We start from the raw sequence: 22,747 nt of genomic DNA on the forward strand, positions 1-22,747 counted from the left end.
GAGTCGATAGAAGACCATGTTGTTTGTGTAATGTGTTGTGTGTAAGATATGATTCTACGTGTAAGTGTTTGCGTGTGTGGGATGCGCGGGCACTTGTGTAGTTTGTAGTCATTTTCCCCTATCTTATTCTACGGCAGTCATCTAAAGCTCTATACTGTCCTCACAATTGTGTGGAGCATATCGCTTGTGCCTAGGCACTCCGACTCTACCTAGGTGGATGTCTGTTGAGTCTCGTCCCTAGTCGCGTTTTCGTTAGCTAGTTGGGTTTGGAGTTCACAACACATTACTACTTTACTGAAACCTTTTAAAAGCTTGAAGTTACTTTGGGATGTGGCAGTCGCACGCGCAACGCTTGCCCACTCCGCGTTCCCACCCCATATGCCCTTGAGCACCTCGCGTTGAGGCTCGTACTCATGGCATTCGAGCATTAAGTGCTCCACGTTGTCGACCCTTTCTCCTAACCCATTCTCCCTACACTCATCGCAGAATTTACTATCCGTATGTTCGTACTTGAATTGATATTCTCTAAAGCAACCGTGGCTGGTTAGGATTTGGGTCAGCCAGAAGTTAGGGCTGCTCCATTTGTTTGTTAGACGCTCTGCTAAGTCTGGGAAGAAGACTTTAGTTTCGCAGTCGTTCTCTGATGTGTCCCATTGTTCTTGCCACCGACGTATGGTTTCAGTTCTAAGGGTTACAAGGTGATCCTCCGCATCTGGCTGCACGGTGACGTTTCCAAGGGTAGCCTGTTTTCCGATACGGAGGTTGTATCGCACGCACCGTTCGTATATTATGAGCTGAATGGGCACTGCACCCGCGACTACGCAAATCCCGTGAAGCGAAACTGACCTGTAGGCAGTAGTTGTTGTTATTAGCGCCTGACGCGGTAGTGCTCGAAGATGTCTCTAGTCCTCCCTATCGCAACGGTCACTCCAAGCTGCCGCCGTATATGTGACGATCGGCATAAAGAAACCCTTGTATATGGTGGATATAGCTGGGTATCGCAATCCCCATTCCACCCGCGCAATACGCCGCATGCACCCAAATACCCTACTTAGTTTCGCGCGCCTTGTTTTAATATGATTTTTCACTTTGAGGCCCTCGTCGAAGTGTACCCCTAAGTATCTAACGCTTGATTTGAATTTAACTTTAGAGTCTCCTATCATTATTTTTGGCGGTTTGTTATCGTACTTGGGCTTTCTCTGTAGATTTCATGGATAACAACGATTTTGTCTCATTAAACGGAAGAACAACCATTGATTCGCCTGCTCATTATACGAGTACACACATCGGACGTTGTTACGGCCTCGTGTAACTCGTGTAGATTTTTCCTGTTATTATTATTTCCTCACAAAAGAGATGTGTTGTGAAATTATAGCAATACAACTCTCACACTTGCTTATCCCTACTCTCGGTACCTCAGGCTGTGTCGTGTTTTTTCAAAACAATCTGACATAAATTTGATATAATTTTTCTACGATAACTAATCATACGCCGGTAAAGTAACCAGCCCCAGCAGTATAGACATCAACAACTATTCAATATATAGATCATTAGTAGTAGTAGTCATGAGATATCGGTAGCATTAGTATTAGTAAAGATGCTGCACGTGCAAGATCCCACTCTAGCTACTGAAATAATGTACCACCTCCCATCTGATACACCCATCGAGCCAGCTGTTGAAAGAGTCTGCAAAAATTAAGTATGCGAACGTTCGATGTAAAAATTAAACATGCGCGAATTCCGATAAGCATCTCGTAGCACAAAACCTATTCGTATAGCATTGAGAGTGTAAAAACTAAGCATGCGAGCGTCCAATGTAAAAATTAAGCATGCGAGCATTCAGCATCTCGTATCACAAAACCTATCCGTATAGCATTGAGAGTGTAAAAACTAAGCATGCGAGCGTTCAGCATCTCGTACCACAAAACCAATTCGTATAGCATTTAGAGTGTAAAAACTAAGCATGCGAGCGTTCAGCATCTCGTACCACAAAACCTATTCGTATAACATTGAGACTGTAAAAATTAAGCATGCGAGCGTCCGATGTAAAAATTAAGCATGCGAGCGGTCGATCTAAAAATTAAACATGCGTGGATTTCGAGAATTACACTTACACACTAAATTATGCAAATACTATTTAGTTATCGAGACCGATGATGTGTATAAAACCTCCATCTCGGACAATAAGAGCAGCAGTAACAATTTGTACACCGGGAGAGTACGTTCGGCCATACCATGCTAAAAATTAGAAATCCGGGAAGACTAGCTTGGACAGGGGCGCGGTCAAAATTATTAATCCGGGAGGACTTGTTCGGAGATCAGTAAAAACTTTAATATCAATACAATTTGTCTAAACGTTATATTTAAATTTCAGGTTTTTATTATTCAGTTATTTTGCTCAATAAAATTATTTACGCTTGTTCAGACATTAGAAATATTTAAATTGCGGTTTCATTTATTTGTTTGGTAAGATTATTTAAATCCAGAAACTTCATTCGATTATTGCATATTAATTATCCAGAAAGGTTATTCGAAATAAGGTCAAATATCCGAGAACGTAGTAAAAATTATTAATTCGGAAGACTAATAATCGGCTTTAGTTCAATCGCATCCCTCAACGTTCGTACATTCAGTAGCTTCATTTTTTTTATTATTTTACTATTACATTTAGTAAAAGGGTTCAATGAGTTATATTTCCGTTATCAATGTAATACAGTTTTCTTTAAACCAAATTATATTCTAACCAACCAGACCATCAACCAGTCAATTATTATTCGGTGTAACCAAGTATAACTATTTTATTCAATAAAGTTGATTTAATTAATTGTGGATAAAATTCTTTTATTTTAAAACTATAAATTAATTCTTTGTTTACCATACATTAATTAGATATTTATAATCACGATCAATTCTACCAAGGGAGATCTATTCAGGTACGGAGATATTTGTCATTCACATCATAGCCTATTATTGACAGATATACTTCTTCATATCTCTTGTTATCATCCATACGATGTTGTAACAGGGAAAATCGAACTTCCCGGGGTCATTATCGACCACTTAATTAACACACGGTAGGTCAGGGCTTTCCCTTACCTTTCGATTTTTGACAAGTAGTTTCGACTTGTCACCGGGCGTGCTAATCAAGAGTCCCCACTACTGTTCCCGGAAAATGAAGCGGGGCGTAACAATAGGAAAGTTCGAGAGCCTGAGCTGAGGGTTATAAAAGAGCGAGCACGAAAAACATCGAGGCTTTTTCCCTTCTGGAAGCCAGTGGCCTTTTGCCTTTTGTGAATCAGTGACCTTGTTGAGATTAGATAAGTCAAGAGAGTGCAGTTTTGAACGCCGACGATAGAAAGCAACTACTGAGGAGTTTATTACGGTATTTGGAATTGGACAAGCCCTGACCGGAAGCTAACATAGTGGTTTGAGACGACAAGACGCCAAGCGGCGGAGCCAGCCAAGTTGGACCGGAGTATCAGTCGTCGTTGGATAAAACAATAATTGAGTCTCCAGGTATTTTCGATTTTTTAGGCCAAAATTGATTATTAATTTAATTAAGAGACTGAAATAATTAAAATTAATTTCTCGAGCGGTCGTTTTTATATTAGCAAGTTTTGTACTTTAGAAATTCATGCGCCAAGGTCATTTAGCTAGTTTTTGTTATTGGATATTTATTTTAAAAGAATGAGATTAATAGTTTATTTGTGAATTTACTGTAGAGAATTTATAAGTAATTTATTATAGGCCTGTTGGCTATGATAAATTAATTTTAGTTAAGAATTTTCGAGATATAAAAAAAAGTAAATTTGAATAAGAAATGAAAATGCGTAATTAAGTCAGTGAAGGTCATTCTAGAATGTATGTAGTTAAGAGTTGTATTGAGACGCTTAGGATTCGAATAGTTGATGTTTAGAATTTTGTTTAGGAAGATTAAAATTAGTAAATCCTGTAATGAGTTCAGTAGAATTTATTAATTGAAAATATTAGTAGAAAATTTAGTAAGTGAACTAGTACAGAAATTTAGTGATTATGTAATGTAGTAAAATTTATTTGCAGTGAACAAGTGTTGGCGTAAAATTTAGTAGATTATGATAATATTGTAAAGTTTTGGAAAATTAAATTTAGGCCGGTGGATAAATGTAATTGAATTGTTTAAGTTAGAAAAGTGCTAAATCAATTATTAAATAATTGATTGAATTTAAGGATAATTTATTAGATAAATTCGATAAGAAAATTTGGTGAATTTGGTAAATTTAGTTAATCTGGAGATTAAATTTATTTAAGGAAAATTGGTTAAAATTTTATTTAAGAAAATTTGAGAAATGAAGTTAACGGCCGGTGGATGATTTTATATGGAATTTAGTAAGATTATATGGTATTCCGTCAGGTAGACGAGGTTGTTTATGTGAAATTAGTTCAGATAATTGAATAATTAAGAAGTTTTTATTGGGTAAAATATGTTGTTTGTTATTCCGTCAGTTGGACGAGGGTTTAAGAAATTAAGAATCTAGATGCGTAATGGTCTATGATTAAATTTAGAAATTAGGAATCTAGATGCGTAATGGTCTATGATTAAATTTAGAATTTAGGAATCTAGATGCGTAATGATCTATAGTTGAAAGAATTTAAGGATATTTAGTTGTAAGTTTTGGCAAGTGCCTGCGTAGGTGAGAGGTCCTCACAATTAAGTAAATGATAAGTTAATTTTAAGGGTAATATTATTAAGGAATTTTATTAAAATTAAATTGTTTATATTAAATAAATAATTTAATTGTTAATTGTTAATAATTGTTTCTCAGTATTAATTTTTCAGCCTTTCTCAACTTCTCACGACCCGATCTTTCCTTCTCATGCTCCCCGGTTTCTGGGACACCGAGTATAAAATCCCAGTGGCGCCCTTTTCAAAGAGGAAAGGGGTGACCAATTGGACAGGGCTAACCACCCCGTTACAATGTCAATTATTATTCGTTCGTGCCTGACCTGACTCAAGTAATGACCCAAATTTTCAATTATTTACGCAGTAAGTAGCTTCGTATAACCCTGACATACGATTACATATAGGCACGGATCCCACCTCCCGAGACATATAATCTTAAGTGATTAAACTTAACGGACTTAAACGTCATACAAGAAGAAAATCCCTCTGACCATTTCCCTGTAATCATCAGCCTACGACACACCTATGATAGCATCCAAGGATAGCCTGTCAAATGCTCACACGAGCTCATCTACCGCTGGAAATCTGAGTACAAAAAAAATACAAAGAAGCGCTAAGATTTTCAGATAAATTAGCTACAAATTTTAGGAAAAAAGCGCTGAACAACTCAGTGAGAAATTGATGTCAGCCATTGAGGATGCTGCGCAAATAGCGAACATGACTGTTCAACGCACTCAACGTCCTAGAAACCAAAAAGAAGGAAATTCTTACAAACCTCAAAAAGGTCAAGCAGCTTTTTAAAGCCTCTAAATCAGCTGCCTTCAATATAATAGAGCTAGATGAATATAGAAAAGCTAAAAGAGATTTCAGAAAGCTAATGAAGTCGAAGTAAAGTCAAGCAAACAAAAAGAAGCTAGATAATCTAGCAAATACCAAAGACTCCAGGGAATTCTGGAAAGCAATAAGAGACTCCAGGCCCTGGCAAGCATAAGAAAACTAAATTAACATGGAGTCATGGGAGCAATTTTATAATTCAAAACTCGCCCCGAATGTCCCAGACGATACGGTATTCTTTGGAGTTGAACATCCTATGATGGATCAAGAATTTACGATGGAGGAGTTAAATAAAGTTTTTGCGCGCGCAAAGAATAATAAAACACCCGGACCCGATAAAATACAAAATGAGTTCCTGAAAAATTTACCGTACAATTGGAAGATGTTTACATTATGCCTGCTAAATAAAATCTTAGGGCAAGAGATCCCACCCGCTGACTGGTATTCCAGTCTACTAACATTAATTCACAAGATAGGAGACAAGCTAGATCATCAGAACTATCGGCGTATTGTTCTTGTCAACCATCTGGGCAAACTACTTACAGAACTGATCAACAACCGTCTTATAAAATATATATATATATCAAATATATATATATATAAAATAAATGCTATATATATATATATATATATATATATATATATATATATATATATATATATATATATATATATATATATATATATATATATATATATATATTAGGGTGTGCCAAAAAGACGATATTTTTTTCACTCTTAGCCCAAAATATGATAGGATATGTCTAAACAAAAATTCTGTCAAAAGGCCAGCTCTTAATTTCAATTTTAAGAGCTCCTCCATCGAACTTTAAGTTTTCCCATATAAATAACATGGAAAGTACGGTTTTAAACAGTATTTTACCCTGCAAGCTGTGAAGAAAATTTTTTTTGATAAAATGAATGATTGGACCTTTTTAAGCATTAAATTTCTGAGAAAAAATTTCATCGAGTCATAAATCAATCGTCATTATTTAAGTTTTTACGGATCTTTGAAATTTGAATTTTTGAAAATTTTACGTTTTTGCATTTAACAGCCAAACTATTGGAGATAGAAAAAAAATTAAATAGCAATTTTGTAGTTCGTTTGATGCTCTATAACAAAGTTCTTAACAATTTTTGTGTAATCAATAACAAAAAGCTACAGACCTACAAAGTTTTGTTTTTATTATTTTTCACTTTTCAATTGAACTATCGATGATATAGAACAAAAATTTAGTATAAATTTTTTAGTATATCAAATCTGCAACAAAATTGTATAGGTGAGATTTTTCGTATTATTGATGGTTAAAAGTTACAGGCTCAACAAATTCTATTTTTATGATTTTTCATCTATATCATGTAGTATATCAATAATATATATAAAAATTAATAATAAATATAAAGTACATTCAATTTTTTACAAATTTATGCTTGGTAAACTTTATATACTGTCTGCAGTTCCTAGATCAAAAAATTGTTTACTAAAATCCAGTAAGAATCAGAAGAACTACAATAAGAATTTGTGAAATAGAACCCTCCTTCAAGTTGTTTACTATGACTAGATTATTATAATTATGGTTTATGATGAAATATACACGATTAGATTAAATAATGATGATAATAAATTTATAATTACTTTGCAAATAAAACAGAAAAAAAGTTTTTTATAGTTTTGATTATATATTTAGACTCTAAAGAAATATGTTTCCTTTTCAATATCAATTAATCGCAATTTAACCCAGAAAAATTATTACACAAAAATAAATTCTCAATATTTTATGTTTATGTTTCTATAAATATTAATATTTGCATTGAACTATGTGTTTTCTATAAAAATGAAGTTGTTATTGCTGCCAATATTCAAATTTAAATTCAAATTATCCTAAGGAATTCGCATTTAACGCCCTCTAAGCATTTATTGTTTTACCGCTTAATTGATAAATTTTCCCCGGGAGAACGCCAATTAGTGAATTCTATTGTCTTTCGTTTTAATTAGTCTTCAATTGACGTTGGTTCTTTAAGAGTTATTTATGTAATAACAACAATTATACTTTTTGGAAAAAAACAATGTCTAGTAAAACTAATCAAAAGAAAATACATCAACTTAGTTGGCTTCGAATCGAAAAATTTAAATAATTTAAAATTACCGATGAATCGTGACGTTTTATGTTTGTTTTTCTACAAACATAGAACAGAAAACGAATTATCCGCGAAAGTGCTAAACTTGTTCTTTTGAGGTTAGTAAGGTGTGGAATAAGTTTTCATTGCCTGCAAACAACTCACATAATACAATCGTAAAATTGAAAAATTGTACAAAGATTGGCAAATAACTCAAGTGAATAAAGCTCGAAAAGATCTCCAGCTCAACTATTAGTTGAAAAAAATTTCAGAGATTCTCTTGATCGGTTATTTGATATTGCACCGCAGAATGCTTTACAGATTCTGAATTCTCCTCAAAAAAGAATTCTGATTGATAGTCGGCACATCTGTAAAACTAGCCAGTTGTTAAAAAACGCTACCGATGTTCAAGAAGTGCTAAGTACAGCAACTATTTGCCTAGATAATAACTTGAATGTTGTTCAAGTGGAAAGTACAGAAACAAACTCAGACATTAACGAGATTGATCTAGCAGGTATATTAGATAGGTGTTTTTTTGTTCTATTTTTTATAATCTACACTGAGAGAAAAAATTTATTTTAATTAGCAATGTTGCAATAAAAAGTTAATTTGATAAAACTTTTCATCAATTTCATTTCTTAGCTGAAGAAATTAAAATTTTATTAACAGTAACTTTCTTGTTCAAAAAAGTTTTCTAGATTTGGGAAAAAACAATTTTGGATGTGAATTCGCAAGTTGTCTTTCTAAGATTGTTTTTTTTTTCCGAATCAAATAAAATTAATTTCAACGAGAAAGTTGCTATGATAATAATTGGGATTTCTTCAGCTAAGAAATAAAGTTATGAAAATTTTCAATAAGTCTATTTTTGTCACAACAATGCCTATTCCTTTCAAAATCAATTTTTTTTTCTTAGTGATCTCTTTCATGAGCTGATGAAATTGAACTCTTTTCTCAATTTTCCTTAATTTGTACTCTTAAAAATTTCCATTTATAGACTCTATGTTGCCTCTTTCACAACATTCTACTGCTTCTACTGCATCAACTCAATCAAATAGTTCTACTACTTCTGACTTTTCTAATGAACTACCTCTAGAACCAAAACTAAAAAAAATCAAATTAATGACACCGGAAGTTGTTTCAGCAATGGATAGAGCTAACGTTACCAGTAGACAAGCGACACATCTTATTTTCGCTATTGCATCGGCTTTGGGACATAATTTAAATGATGTCTCTATAAGTCACCGTACGGTTCATCGAAATCGGATAGAATTAAGAAAGGAAATTGCCAAAGATTTAAAAACTGACTTGAGAATTGCTCAATGTGTTGTTATCCATTGGGATGGGAAGTTACTGCCTGATATAACTGGCCGAGACAAAGTTGAAAGACTTCCAATAATCTTATCAGGTGTTAATACTCAGCAATTATTAGGAGTACCTAAGCTTGATCGTGGGACTGGGTTAAATCAAGCTATCGCTATCAAGGAAATTATAAATGAATGGAACATCTTGGATCGTATTAAAGCAATGTGTTTTGATACTTGTCCTACAAACACAGGTAAATATACTTATTACAAAAATTAAGGTAAATAAACAAAAATTTAAAATTTTTTGGTGATTTTAAAAAGCCTCTAATTTGAAGGAAAATAATCATACAGTATTGTTTTTAAATCTGAACTTTAAAATTTTTGAGCGTGAACAGTGTTGAGGTAATATAAATCATAAGAAAATGACAAAAAAAACTTCCAAGAATTTGCTCATATTCTGTTAAAATTAAAGAAAATTTCTTTTCTCAAGTTTTCTTTTTCGAAAAATTTGTACCTTTTGTGTTCTCTACAACAATTGACATTTGTTGAAAGAGAAAATGTTGCTTCGTAAGGATAACTTAATCTTCAAAAGAGCATACAAATTGAGAAAGATATCTTTATAATTTAAAAAGATCTAATTGATTTTTGACGGGTACTTATGAGAAAAAATCCCAGCGCTTTAAAACGTTCAGAGTTTTTTTAGGGCATTTTAAAATTCAAAAACTACAGAAAATATCCTCCAATTATTCATTACATCTTAATTGATACTAAGTAATCTGAATATACATACGCATCCAAATTTTTTTTAGACGAAATTTTGATTTCGAAAAAATTCTTTTATTAACATCCGTTGACCGCTTGTACAGAATATTTTGTAGTTTTCAAGACCCTCTTTTTACTCTTACGGAGATCATTATTTTCTGAGAAATCGATTGTTAAACTCAAAAAAGACTTTTTTACTCTCACCGACGATAACTTAGCACCAAATAATCGAACAGAGTTTGAAATAAAGTCAAAAAGACGAGAAAGAAATTCTCTAGAAGAGTCTTATGATGACGTTTTAAAAAAAATGATTGAAGTCTATAGACTGTCTCAAAGATCAGCAAATATTTGGAAAATTTTTTTTCGATGATTTTCTACTCTATACACTTTGATTAAAACTAGAAATTGAATTAATTAGTTTATTACTTTATTATTAGGGTGTGCCAAAGTTCAATTTCTGTGAGAAACCTTTCAAAATTGGAATTTTGAGTTCTGCTTTTAACAGGAGTTGAGTTTGGGAATTTTCTGAGATATTTTGAGTTGAGACAATTTATTTGAATTTCATAGAATTCTTAATAGGAGCTTTGTTTGGGCATTTCCGGCTCAAATGCGGAAATTTCAGCGGAAATGAGCAAACAAAGCTCCTGTTAAAAGTTCTATGAAAATCATGTAAATTGTCTCAATCCAGAATATCTTAGGAAATGCCCAAACACAGCTCCTGTTAAAAGCAGAACTCAAAATTCCAATTTTAAAAGGTTTCTCATGGGGATTGAATTTTGGCACACCCTATTTATTATACTAAGAAAAAATTTTCCGGTCCATGTCTTTCACGTACACGGTGTATGACTTATTTGCAATACTTTAGTGTACGAAATTCTTAAATTTTTTTGATATTCTCGAAAGTATCAATTGGTATCGAATTTTATTTAATTTTCTAATCATTTTTATTGTAGGATCTGATAAAGGAACATGCAGTCGCTTAGAACAAATGCTAAAAAAGCCATTACTATATTTGGCATGTCGACATCACATATATGAGTTGATTTTGAGAAGCGTTGTTGAAGTTGTTTGGCCAGGATCAAATTCTCCTAATGTACCGATTTTTGTACGGTTCCAAAACTCTTGGAAGAACATAGACCAAACAAAGTATGAGACTGGTATTCAAGATTCCATTATAAATAAAGAAGTTCACGGTAAAAAAGACGAAATAATTAGTTTCATCGTAACTGAACTGCAGGTAGTTAATTTAAATTATAATGATCATTTCTATTAATTAATGTTCGCACATTCACTTTAAAAAGTATACTCTTAAGTCATAGTTTGAGAGCACTATACAAATAAGAAAATTTAAGAAATATATGAATTTTTTGAATATTTCAATTGAATTTGAACGAGTATATTTAAATAAAAAATAGTTTTACCCATAAGAATCAATAAGGTATTTTCAAGTTTCCAGTTCCTCATACGGATATTTTTAACTTTTAATTTTTTTTCTCAATAATTTATTGTTAAGATACTTGTAATAGAATACAAAACTATACTGATAAAAAAGTGAACTTTTGACTCAATAGAAAAAATCTTGAACCATGAAAACTATTTTGAAAAAACTGATTTTCTTGAGTCTAGAGAAAAAATTCTTAAGCCAAGAAATTTTCTTTGGTCAATAATTTTTTCTCTTGAATCAAAAAAAATCATTTTCTTCAAAATAGTTTTAATAGTTCAAGATTTTATTCTCGATTCAAGTAAATTTTCTTATCAGTGTATTGATTTTAATTTAATTATCAACGATTTGACCACCAAACGTCGTGCGGATCGAAATAAAACTAAAAAAAAATGATATTTTTTCGGTCAGAATGCAGCTCAGACCATTATTAATGAATTTCCCGATCGTTTTTCCTCCTAAAAAATTTTAGAATCTCCGTTTAAAAACTCAACATTTCAAAATACTATTTTTTGTCTCTCGTTCAAGCAGTTATTGATGAAAGTACCGCCTTTCAAATATCACTAAAAAATTAAAAAAATTCATTTGCTCCTTTAGACTTTTGACTAGTAGTCGAATTTAACTAATACTGAAAACTGGCATGAGATTTAATACTAGATCATAGTGGTTTTTTCAGATAACAAATGACTATTCGTTGTAATGTATAATTTGATCGTAATTTTTGAAATAATTTTCTAAAACTTAATGAACATTTTTATATTCCAGAAAAAGCATGACAGAGATGATTATAAAGAGCTTTTGGAATTAGTGTTAATATTCTTAGGTGGTACTCCGAAAAACGGGATCAAACTTAGAGCTCTAGGACCAAATCATCATGCAAGATGGATGGCTAAGGCTCTATATGCTTTAAAAATCTTCATTTTTAAAAAACAGTTTATAGTCAATGCAACTGAAGTAAATGGACTGAGATATGTCTGCTTATTTCTAGTTAATTTCTACACGGTTTCATGGTTTAATGCACCTTCTGCGATAAAGTCATCCTATCAAGATTTGAATCTGATCAAAAATCTTTATGAATTCCGTTCTGTCCATAAAAAAATGTCTGAAGCAGCAACGGTGACATTTTCAAGACACTTATGGTACTTGTCAGAAGAGTTGGTCGGGTTAGCTTTGTTTGATGACAGAGTTTCCTTACATGCTAAGAGACAAACCGTAACTGCAATAAAAACGCGAGAAAGTAATGCTTCGAATTCAAAAAAATTTATCGTCAAAGACGTAAGCTTATTATTATCGAAAAATATCGAAGATTTTGCTAGCAAGCAATCTCTATTTTTGTTTGAGCAGTATCAATTACCGTATCAATTTATGGACAAGGATCCAGAGCTCTGGGCATTTGATCAAGATTATCTACATTGCAAATCTGTGTTTTCAGACTTAAAAGTTGTCAACGATCTCGCTGAAAGAGGTGTTGCATTAATCCAGGACTACAACAACTGCTTAACGAGAAACGAAGAACAAAAACAATATTTATTGCAAGTTGTCGAAGAACACAGAAAAAAATTTCCTTACGTTACCAAAAATAAAATTGTAGCTACTTATTCAAAGAAATAAAAAAAAAATTTAACTACACGATTGAAACTATGATAATTGTTTTTGTCTGTTATTTTTATTAAGTGATTATAAATTTATTATCATCATTATTTAATCTAATCGTGTAAATTTTATCATGAACCAAAATTATAATAATCTAGTCATAGTAATCAACTTGAAGGAGGGTTCTATTTCACAAATTCTTATTGTAGTTTTTCTGATTCTTACTGGAATTTAGTAAACAATTTTTGATCTAGGAATCTCAATCTTGCTGATTAAAAAAATTAACCATTTGTCTCGATAATCACTCAATTTATATTCATTGAATATTTCTTTAACGCAAAACATTACTGAAGTAACAATAATATTGTAACGATATTGAACTGCAGACAGTATATAAAGTTTACCAAGCATAAATTTGTAAAAAATTGAATGTACTTTATATTTATTATTAATTTTTTATATATATTATTGATATACTACATGATATAGATGAAAAATCATAAAAATAGAATTTGTTGAGCCTGTAACTTTTAACCATCAATAATACGAAAAATCTCACCTATACAATTTTGTTGCAAATTTGATATACTAAAAATTTATACTAAATTTTTTTGTTCTATATCATCGATAGTTCAATTGAAAAAAGTGAAAAATAATAAAAACAAAACTTTGTAGGTCTGTAGCTTTTTGTTATTGATTATACAAAAATTGTTAAGAACTTTGTTATAGAGCATCAAACGAACTACAAAATTGCTATTTAATTTTTTTTTTCTATCTCCAATAGTTTGGCTGTTAAATGCAAAAACGTAAAATTTTCAAAAATTCAAATTTCAAAGATCCGTAAAAACTTAAATAATGACGATTGATTTATGACTCGATGAAATTTTTCTCAGAAATTTAATGCTTAAAAAGGTCCAATCATTCATTTTATCAAAAATTTTCTTCACAGCTTGCAGGGTAAAATACTGTTTAAAACCGTACTTTCCATGTTATTTATATGGGAAAACTTAAAGTTCGATGAAGGAGCTCTTAAAATTGAAATTAAGAGCTGGCCTTTTGACAGAATTTTTGTTTAGACATATCCTATCATATTTTTGGGCTAAGAGTGAAAAAAAATATCGTCTTTTGGCACACCCTAATATATATATATATATATATATATATATATATAGTTTAAAATACGTCTTATATATAGTTTAAGATCCGAACTTGAATCGACCTTCACCGGGCTGATTATTATCAATAACATTTTTTAGATTATAGATAACATTTTTTACAAATATAAATAATGCTGTGAAGTGGAAAAGAATAGGAGTTACGGTAATTATTACGTAAAGCGCTCCACATTCACGTAACAGGATATTGGTAGGAAAGGATTGAGAAAGGAATGTGGAGAGGATCTTAATGTGAGTTTATAGAATATGCGAGAAAAAAATTATTAGATAGCTTGGACTGGGATTCGAACCCAGATACTATCTAATCAGATCTGATTAGACCTGAGTTATCTAGGGCTATATATGATTATATATAAATCTATATATGATTATATCTGATTTATAAATTATAAATTTACATTTATTAATATATCTAATAAATAAAATTCTTGTGTCACGGGGTACGTGATCGAACTCCTCCGAAACGGCTCGACCGATTTTCGTGATCCTTAGCGAGGATATTAGCCAGGGGGGGGGGGGATCGAACAACATCTATTTTTCATCCCCCTAAATGTTAAGGGTGGTCCACCCCTAAATTTTTTTTTTATTTTTCAGACAAAATTTTTTGTATTTATTTTTTTATGATACATCATACAAAAATACATGCAACCCTAAATTTTCACCCCTCTACGATCAACACTTATTTTTTATTTGGTAATAAAAAATTTTATTTTTTTTGCAAGAATTTTTTTTCATTTTGTCATGACTTATAATGAAAAATTTTATATTGCTTCGAATTTTTCACCCCTCTACAATCAACCCCTATTTTTTATTTGTTAATTATAAACTTTAATTTTTTGAGAAAAAATTTTTTTTATTTTGTGATGACTTAGAATGAAAAATTTTATATTACTCTGAATTTTTCATCCCTCTACGATCAACCCCTATTTGTTATTTGTTAATTATAAGCTTTAATTTTTTGGCAAAAATTTTTTTTTTATTTTGTGATGACTTAGAATCAAAATTCTCATATTACTCTCAATTTTCACCCCTCTACGATCAACCCCTATTTTTTATTTGCGAATTAAAAATTTTAATTTTTTTTGGGAAGATTTTTATTTTTATTTTTTCATGACTTTAAATAAATAAATTTCATATGACTCTCAATTTTCACCCCTCTACGATCAACCCCTATTTTTTTTTTATTTATTAAAAACTTTAAATTTTTTTGCAAAAATTATTTTTTTATTTTGTCATGACAGATTAAAAAATCTGATAATACTCTCAATTTCTCATCCCTCTACGATTAACCCCTTTTTAACTTCCCGCTAAAAATCTCAGATTTTCAAAAATCGGGAAGTTATTGTTTTTACCCCGTTTGGCAAAAATCGAGTTTTCATCAGATCTCGACGTTTGAAGGTCACAGGAAGCTTCCCTGACTACCCCCGCGATGTTGTCACTATGTCTGTATGTATGTATGTGTGTGTGTGTGTGTGTGTGTGTGTGACTATGTGACTCGCTTATAACTTTTGAACGGTTGAACCGATTTCATCGCGGTTGGTGCCATTCGAAAGGGCTACGCTGAACTTAGATTTCCTGAGAATTTGAACCGATTCGGACCGATAGATTTTAAGAAATCTTGAAAAATCTTAAAAAAAATAAGAAAAAAATCATTTTTGAAAGTAGTTTTTGGAATATCTTTTAAACGGCCCTATCGATCAACTTCAAAAGCTAATCCACCCTTAAGCATGAAAAACCACGCTGATCGCCGCTAATCCGATCAAAATCGGTTGTTTGTTCGAGAGAGATCGTGAACATAAGAAAACCGAGAAAAGTGTTTTTTAGACATAACTTCGTCATTTCTTCTCGGATCGTTTTTGATGATATAGAATAATTTCAGAAGTTAAAAAACCGCGTCGATTGCCGCCAAAAACGTGGAAATCGGTTGATTAGTTCGAGAGATATCCTCGACGAAATATTTGGAAATAAGGATTTTTTCAACATAACTTCGACATTTTTTGGAATAACTTTCAAACAGCTCTACCGATCGATTCCAAAAACTAATCAGCTCTTAACATCATAAAACTACGTCGATTGCCACCAAGCTGGTCAAAATCGGTTGATTCGTTCGAGAGATATCGTGAACGAAAGAAAACCGAAAAAGTGTTTTCAGAGTTACTCCGAAATTTCTAGTTTGACCAATTGAAACTTAGAAATTATTTATAAGGCTTAAAAAACTACGTAGAATGCCGCCAACCGCGTAAAAATCGGTTCATTCATTCAAAAGTTATTGCGGTATGAACATTCAAAAAATAGTGTTCCATGAAACTTCTATCAGACTTTTGAGCTCAAAGAGCTCAAAAGCATAGAAAAGGTATCTTTTTGAGCTCGGAGAGCTTAAAACAACACACAGATTGTACTTTTGAGCTCGAAGAGCTCAAAAAAGCGGCCAGGTATTAACGGAATTAGCGGGAAGTTGCAGGGATGGCCTTTAGGGTCAACCGTTTTCCTAATTTTTTTATTTGTAAATTATAAACTTCAATTTTTTTGGTAAGAATTATTTTTAATTTGTCATGACAAAATAAAAAATTGCATATCTCTCTCAATTTTCACTCTTATACGATCAACCCCTATTTTTTAATCCCGATTTTTATTGTTTTTAATCTATCCACAGATCAGCAATAAGTATGCAAGATGGAAATCAAATATTATAATCGTAGTACGATAAATTCTTATTCAGAGTTTATAATTTCAAGTTCCTTTCATTATGATTTTTTTTTTAAATTCAATTTCAACTCCCGCCCTCGCCGGTCGAATACTGATCAACTATCAATCGATCAGTTATCCCCGCCAGGTGTCACCACTTATCCAGAGTAGGGATGAGGACGAAGCCGGTCTCCTGTCTTACTCACTATACATTTTTCAGCCATGTTTTTAGTAGATTTCATAAAAATCTAACTATTGCATTAGTCCTCATGACGGAACTTTTGAAAAATTTTGCTATATTTCGACTCAGCTCGTCAAGCGAATTCAGAAAATGCATATGGTTCAAAAGTTTATATATGTATGTATTTATATATATATATATATATATATATATATATATATATATATATATATATATATATTTATATATATATGGGATATAACGCGGCTTGTCAGGACGATAGCGTCGCCAATTTACAACGGATCTCTACCAAACTCAACATACTCATTCTACAGATAAATACCAAAGTCAAGTTCGAAGATGAGCTTAATCGGTCAAGTAATTTAGAAATACGAGGATTTCAAAATTTTGAAAATCATAAAAATTCATATTTCTTCACTTTCTTACTCGAATAACTTTTGAATGGGATAACTTATTGAAATTCTGTAAAATGCATCTGAAAGCTCTTAAAATAAGCTTCAATTTCAGTACCAAATAATATGTGTAGTCTCAAAATTATGTCCTATTCCGCTATGCCAATTATGAAATTTTAGTAGATTTCATAGAAATCTAACTATTGCATTGGTCCTCATGACGGAACTTTTGAAAAATTTTGCTATATTTCGACTCAGCTCGTCAAGCGAATTCAGAAAATGCATATGGTTCAAAAGTTTACATATGTATGTATTTATATATATATATATATATATGGGGTAGTCCATGCCAAATCGACCACTTTTGAACCTTACCCCTTTAGATTTCGCTGAAAATTTTTTACCTTTTTCTACTCGATGAAAGACGTTTTTCAGAATTTTTTCAAATTTTTTTATCCAACCCAAAAAAAGTTATGAAGCTTTCAAAAAAATGGCTCTTTTATTTTCAAATAGCCATAACTCTCTCAAAAATTGACCTTTCGGGACGTTTTTTTTTAAAATTTTTGTTTTAATTGAATTTTTCGAAAAATAAATAAAAAAATTTAACATGATTGCTTCTATGAAATAATCGCGTTTTTTGTATAAAATCGTTATTTTTCGAAGTTCGTCATTCTCAATTTTTTTTTTTTCAAAAACTTCAATCAATTCTACAATTATCCCCGTGTATTCCAGAGTGGGCCGATTTTTTCTATTTTTTATTTAGTTGAAAAAAAAATTTTCAACATTTTAAAAATGCAGAAATTTTTTTTTTCATAAATATTATTTATATAACATAATTAATGTAATTATATGATTTTAAGGTATTATATTCTCTATATATTGTCCTAATTTACCATTATAATTACTAGGATTAATGATTGATGCAGTTAACATTTAATGACTCAAAAATAATGCAACAAATTATTTATTAATTTCTTCTTTGGCGTTTAAATATTTTACAAATTCTGTATTCATTCGAGTTAGAAAAGTTTTTAACGCACAAACAACCATTTTTGTCGGGAATTACACAGTGTAGTTGTTGAGTTCCTACAATTGGTTTTGTTTTCAAAAATCGTTCATTTAAATCATCAACTGCTGTATTATAATCCTCTTCTGGTGAAAAGTTGACGATAATATTTGGCAAGTTGTCCGAATCAGAAGTCCATTCAAAAAGTACTACAGGTGTCGTTATTTGTTTATCAACCGCGAGTTGGAGACTTGCTCTTGCTGCAAGTCGTTTGAGGATGCCACCAATACCATCACACGGGCCTTTGCCATGGGCAGTCGCAAAAAAATGCCATTCAGCAGGAATATCAAAATCATCTTCATGATAATATAAATTCACAAAGTTTTTAAAGTTTTTAAATTGTTGAGGAGCCCCATCAGAAAAATAATAAATCTTGTTACAACGTTCAGGAAGACTTTTTACATAATCAGTAATTATTTTGATGAAAACATGAACAGCAACAGCATCGTGATTTTTACACCGGCTGCGTTGTTTACTTGATGCCATTATGTGGAGATCAAATTATCTCAATAAATGTAGATTGATACAATCAAAATAATAAACACTCTCAAAAAGAATAGATCAGGAAAATGTTCATAAACTAGAGATTTTTTTTACTTAACAAACGTAATGGCAAAAATATTTTATTCAACTCTATGAAGCACAAAAGATTTATAGGTTATGTTTTAGATCTCAATATAAAAGAGCCGTATATATTTTATAAATTAGAACATACTCTAGTAAACTGGCTGTAGGTAAGTCTGTAATTATCATGCCCTAGGTTATCGATCGTATTGACATATTAAAATTTGAATCTTAATCGTTGTAATGGTAAATTTGGACAATATATAGAGAATATAATACCTTAAAATCATATAATTACATTAATTATGTTATATAAATAATATTTATGAAAAAAAAAATTTCTGCATTTTTAAAATGTTGAAAATTTTTTTTCAACTAAATAAAAAATAGAAAAAAAAATCGGCCCACTCTGGGATACACGGGGATAATTGTAGAATTGATTGAAGTTTTTTTTGAAAAAAAAAAAAAAAAAATTGAGAATGACGAACTTCGAAAAATAACGATTTTATACAAAAAAACGCGATTATTTCATAGAAGCGATCATGTTAAATTTTTTTTATTTTTTTTTCTGAAAAAATCAATTAAAACAAAAATTTTGAAAAAACGTCCCGAAAGGTCAATTTTTGAGAGAGTTATGGCTATTTGAAAATAAAGAGCCATTTTTGAAAGCTTCATAACTTTTTTTGGGTTGGATAAAAAAATTTGAAAAAATTCTGAAAAACGTCTTTCATCGAGTAGAAAAAGGTAAAAAATTTTCAGCGAAATCTAAAGGGGTAAGGTTCAAAAGTGGTCGATTTGGCATGGAATACCCCATATATATATTTATATATATATGGGATATAACGCGGCTTGTCAGGACGATAGCGTCGCCAATTTACAACGGATCTCTACCAAACTCAACATACTTATTCTACAGATAAATACCAAAGTCAAGTTCGAAGATGAGCTTAATCGGTCAAGTAATTTAGAAATACGAGGAATTCAAAATTTTGGAAATCATAAAAATTCATATTTCTTCACTTTCTTACTCGAATAACTTTTGAATGGGATAACTTATTGAAATTCTGTAAAATGCATCTGAAAGCTCTTAAAATAAGCTTCAATTTCAGTACCAAATAATATGTGTAGTCTCGAAATTATGTCCTATTCCGCTATGCCAATTATGAAATTTTAGTAGATTTCATAGAAATCTAACTATTGCATTGGTCCTCATGACGGAACTTTTGAAAAATTTTGCTATATTTCGACTCAGCTCGTCAAGCGAATCCAAAAAATGCATATGGTTCAAAAGTTTATATATGTATGTATTTATATATATATATATATATATATATATATATATATATATATATATATATATATATATATATATATATATATATATATATATATATATTTATATATATATGGGATATAACGCGGCTTGTCAGGACGATAGCGTCGCCAATTTACAACGGATCTCTACCAAACTCAACATACTTATTCTACAGATAAATACCAAAGTCAAATTCGAAGATGAGCTTAATTGGTCAAGTAATTTAGAAATACCAGGATTTCAAAATTTTGAAAATCATAAAAATTCATATTTCTTCACTTTCGAACTCGAATAACTTTTGAATGGGATAACTTATTGCAATTCTGTAAATTGCATCCGAAAGCTCTTTAAATAAGCTTTAATGTGAGTACCATGTCATATGTGTAGTCTCAAAATTATGCCCCATTCCCCTATGCCAATTATGAAATTTGCTATTGCACTGGTTTTAGTATTTGTCCGTCGATATATATTTTTGTCGATTGCATATAAGTTAAAAGCCCTAGTTCTGTATATAATCTTCGTTATATTTTTTTCTATTCATGATGAAATCTACTTCCATTTCGGCTGCCGAATGGTCTTTTTTTGGTTTTATTTGTGTATCAATAGTAGCAGTGACTGTTATACTTATTATTTTAATTTTTCTGTGCAACTCTTATGTTAATTTTACTGTCATCGTAAATTTATCATTAATTTCCAGTGCAATAATTATTTATTTACAATTTATTAATCTGACAACGACAGTTTTAACTCTCAGTTAATTAAGTGATCTCATGTAAATAAACACGTGTTGTAAGCTTCCGCAAACAACGGCCATTACCGTACCTGTATATATTGTAATTAACATTTTTTGGAAATAGTTTTAAATTAAAACGAAAACGTGTACGTAGTTAATAAATATACCTGTATTATTATTGTGAAAGGTAAGTCAAATAATAAGCAAATGAATACAACACAATATTAAGTCACTGTTTTCTACTAATACACTGATAAAAGGATTTATTAACTATTAATAATTTATTTAATTTATTAAATTTAAATTAATATTTTTTAACATTCAATAAATATTTATTTGGGAAAGAAGTACATTTATTTATTGTTAATAAGTATTTATTAATAGTTAACAAATATTTATTGCACAAATATCTATGGTATATTCAAACAAATATTTATAATTAATCAATAAATATTTTGTTTAGTGAATTTGTTTTGCTTGCACTGTCATATAATATGAAGATTGCTTATGAACAAAAATCATTTTTTATACTTATATATGTCATTTATATATTAAAAACGTTAATTTATTTTGTGAATTGAATTATTATCATGTATTTCAGCTGTAGAGTTATAAAATGTGTCTAAAGAAATTGCTAATATTGCTTTTTATATTAACTAAATATTTGTTGACAGTTAACAAATATTCATTAACCATTAAGAAAAATTTATTAACAATTTGTAAATTGTACTTAATAAATTTGACTGTTCATAAATATTTATTAAATCCTATAATGTTAAAAAATCATTCATTAACAGTTGATAAAGCTTATCAAATATAAACAAATTTTTTTACCCGTTTCAGTTTTTTAACTTCATCTATTTATATGTTCTACGTACAGTCAGCAATGCCAAAAAAGCGCAAAGGGGCCAATTTGAGTTGTTGAACGAGCAGTTCCAGAGCCATGCGAGATTTAAGAGCACGAAGATCAAACGAACAAATTCAAGAAGACAATGCAAATTTGCGTGCGAGAGTGTCGCAGTTACGTGAACAACGATCACAAGAGGCACGAGATGAACGAAATCAACAAAGACAACTAGAACGAAGACAAACTCGCAGACTCATAGTCGACAGACATAGAGGAATTGACCAACAACGCCAACAAGTTCATCGAGCATTTACGTCAAATTCATTTCTTTGACTAGCATTCCAGTACGAGCCTGATGTTGAATATTATGCTCATTCCAAAGTGGTTATTGGTACTTTGAAGAAGGAATGCCCGCATTTTCATGCACTATTCTAGCCTATTCCTGAAGTCAATTCGCACATTCAATTCATGTTTCCAAATGACATAGTTTGGAGCAACAGAAATAGTTAGCTATGTTGCAGCAAACGGTCAACAATTTAACTCCACGTTTAAAATCAAAGGCCAAGTTTATCACAAAGTGGGCTCATTGCTGCCAATGCCAAACGAATCTCATAAATTTTTACAAATATACTTTATGGGTGGCGAGGACTCCGAACGTGCACTCGCCAATCGAGTGGATGCACGTTGCGACTTCCATAATCTTAATTCACCTTTTGCCAGGCGTATCGTCAGTGAGCTAGACGCTCAGTTAAATGAGCACAATGAATTATTAAAATTTTTCAAAGCACACATGCACAAGCTACAAAGTGACAATCACGCTATTGTCATCAATCCTGATAGAACACCAGCTGGAGAGCATGTACGTAGATTCAACGCACCTGTTGTTGAAGACGTTGCTGGAATCATGGTTGGCGACCGTACAGCTACGCGACAAATCGTGATTCGAAGAAGAAATAATGATCTTCAGTTCATCAGTGATACCTATCGTTCATATGACGCTCTCCAATATCCACTAATTTTCTGGAAGGGACAAGATGGATATTGTGTAAACATTAA

General features: G+C 31.2%; 1 protein-coding gene across 1 annotated transcript; it reads left to right on the plus strand.

Annotated features, from left to right (window-relative positions):
• The first annotated feature begins 8,990 nt into the window (after positions 1-8,990).
• On the plus strand, positions 8,991-22,024 carry LOC123258989. Its single transcript, XM_044719246.1, has 5 exons — positions 8,991-9,167; positions 10,632-10,915; positions 11,885-12,394; positions 12,464-12,651; positions 21,778-22,024. Exons 1-5 carry the CDS (start codon positions 9,137-9,139, stop codon positions 22,022-22,024), a joined length of 1,260 nt encoding a protein of 419 aa, XP_044575181.1. The 5' UTR covers positions 8,991-9,136.
• The last annotated feature ends 723 nt before the right edge of the window (positions 22,025-22,747 follow it).

This window comes from Cotesia glomerata, linkage group LG2, assembly GCF_020080835.1.
Source record: "Cotesia glomerata isolate CgM1 linkage group LG2, MPM_Cglom_v2.3, whole genome shotgun sequence".
NCBI lineage: Eukaryota > Metazoa > Arthropoda > Insecta > Hymenoptera > Braconidae > Cotesia > Cotesia glomerata.

Excerpts from the sequence above, each read along its gene's own strand:
- LOC123258989 (XM_044719246.1), top strand. The coding sequence starts at position 9,137 with ATGTGTTTTGATACTTGTCCTACAAACACAG. Across the intron at positions 9,168-10,631 it reads TACTTGTCCTACAAACACAG|GATCTGATAAAGGAACATGC; the intron begins GTAAATATACTT and ends TTTTTATTGTAG. Across the intron at positions 12,652-21,777 it reads GAACAAAAACAATATTTATT|TTCCAGAGCCATGCGAGATT; the intron begins GCAAGTTGTCGA and ends TTGAACGAGCAG.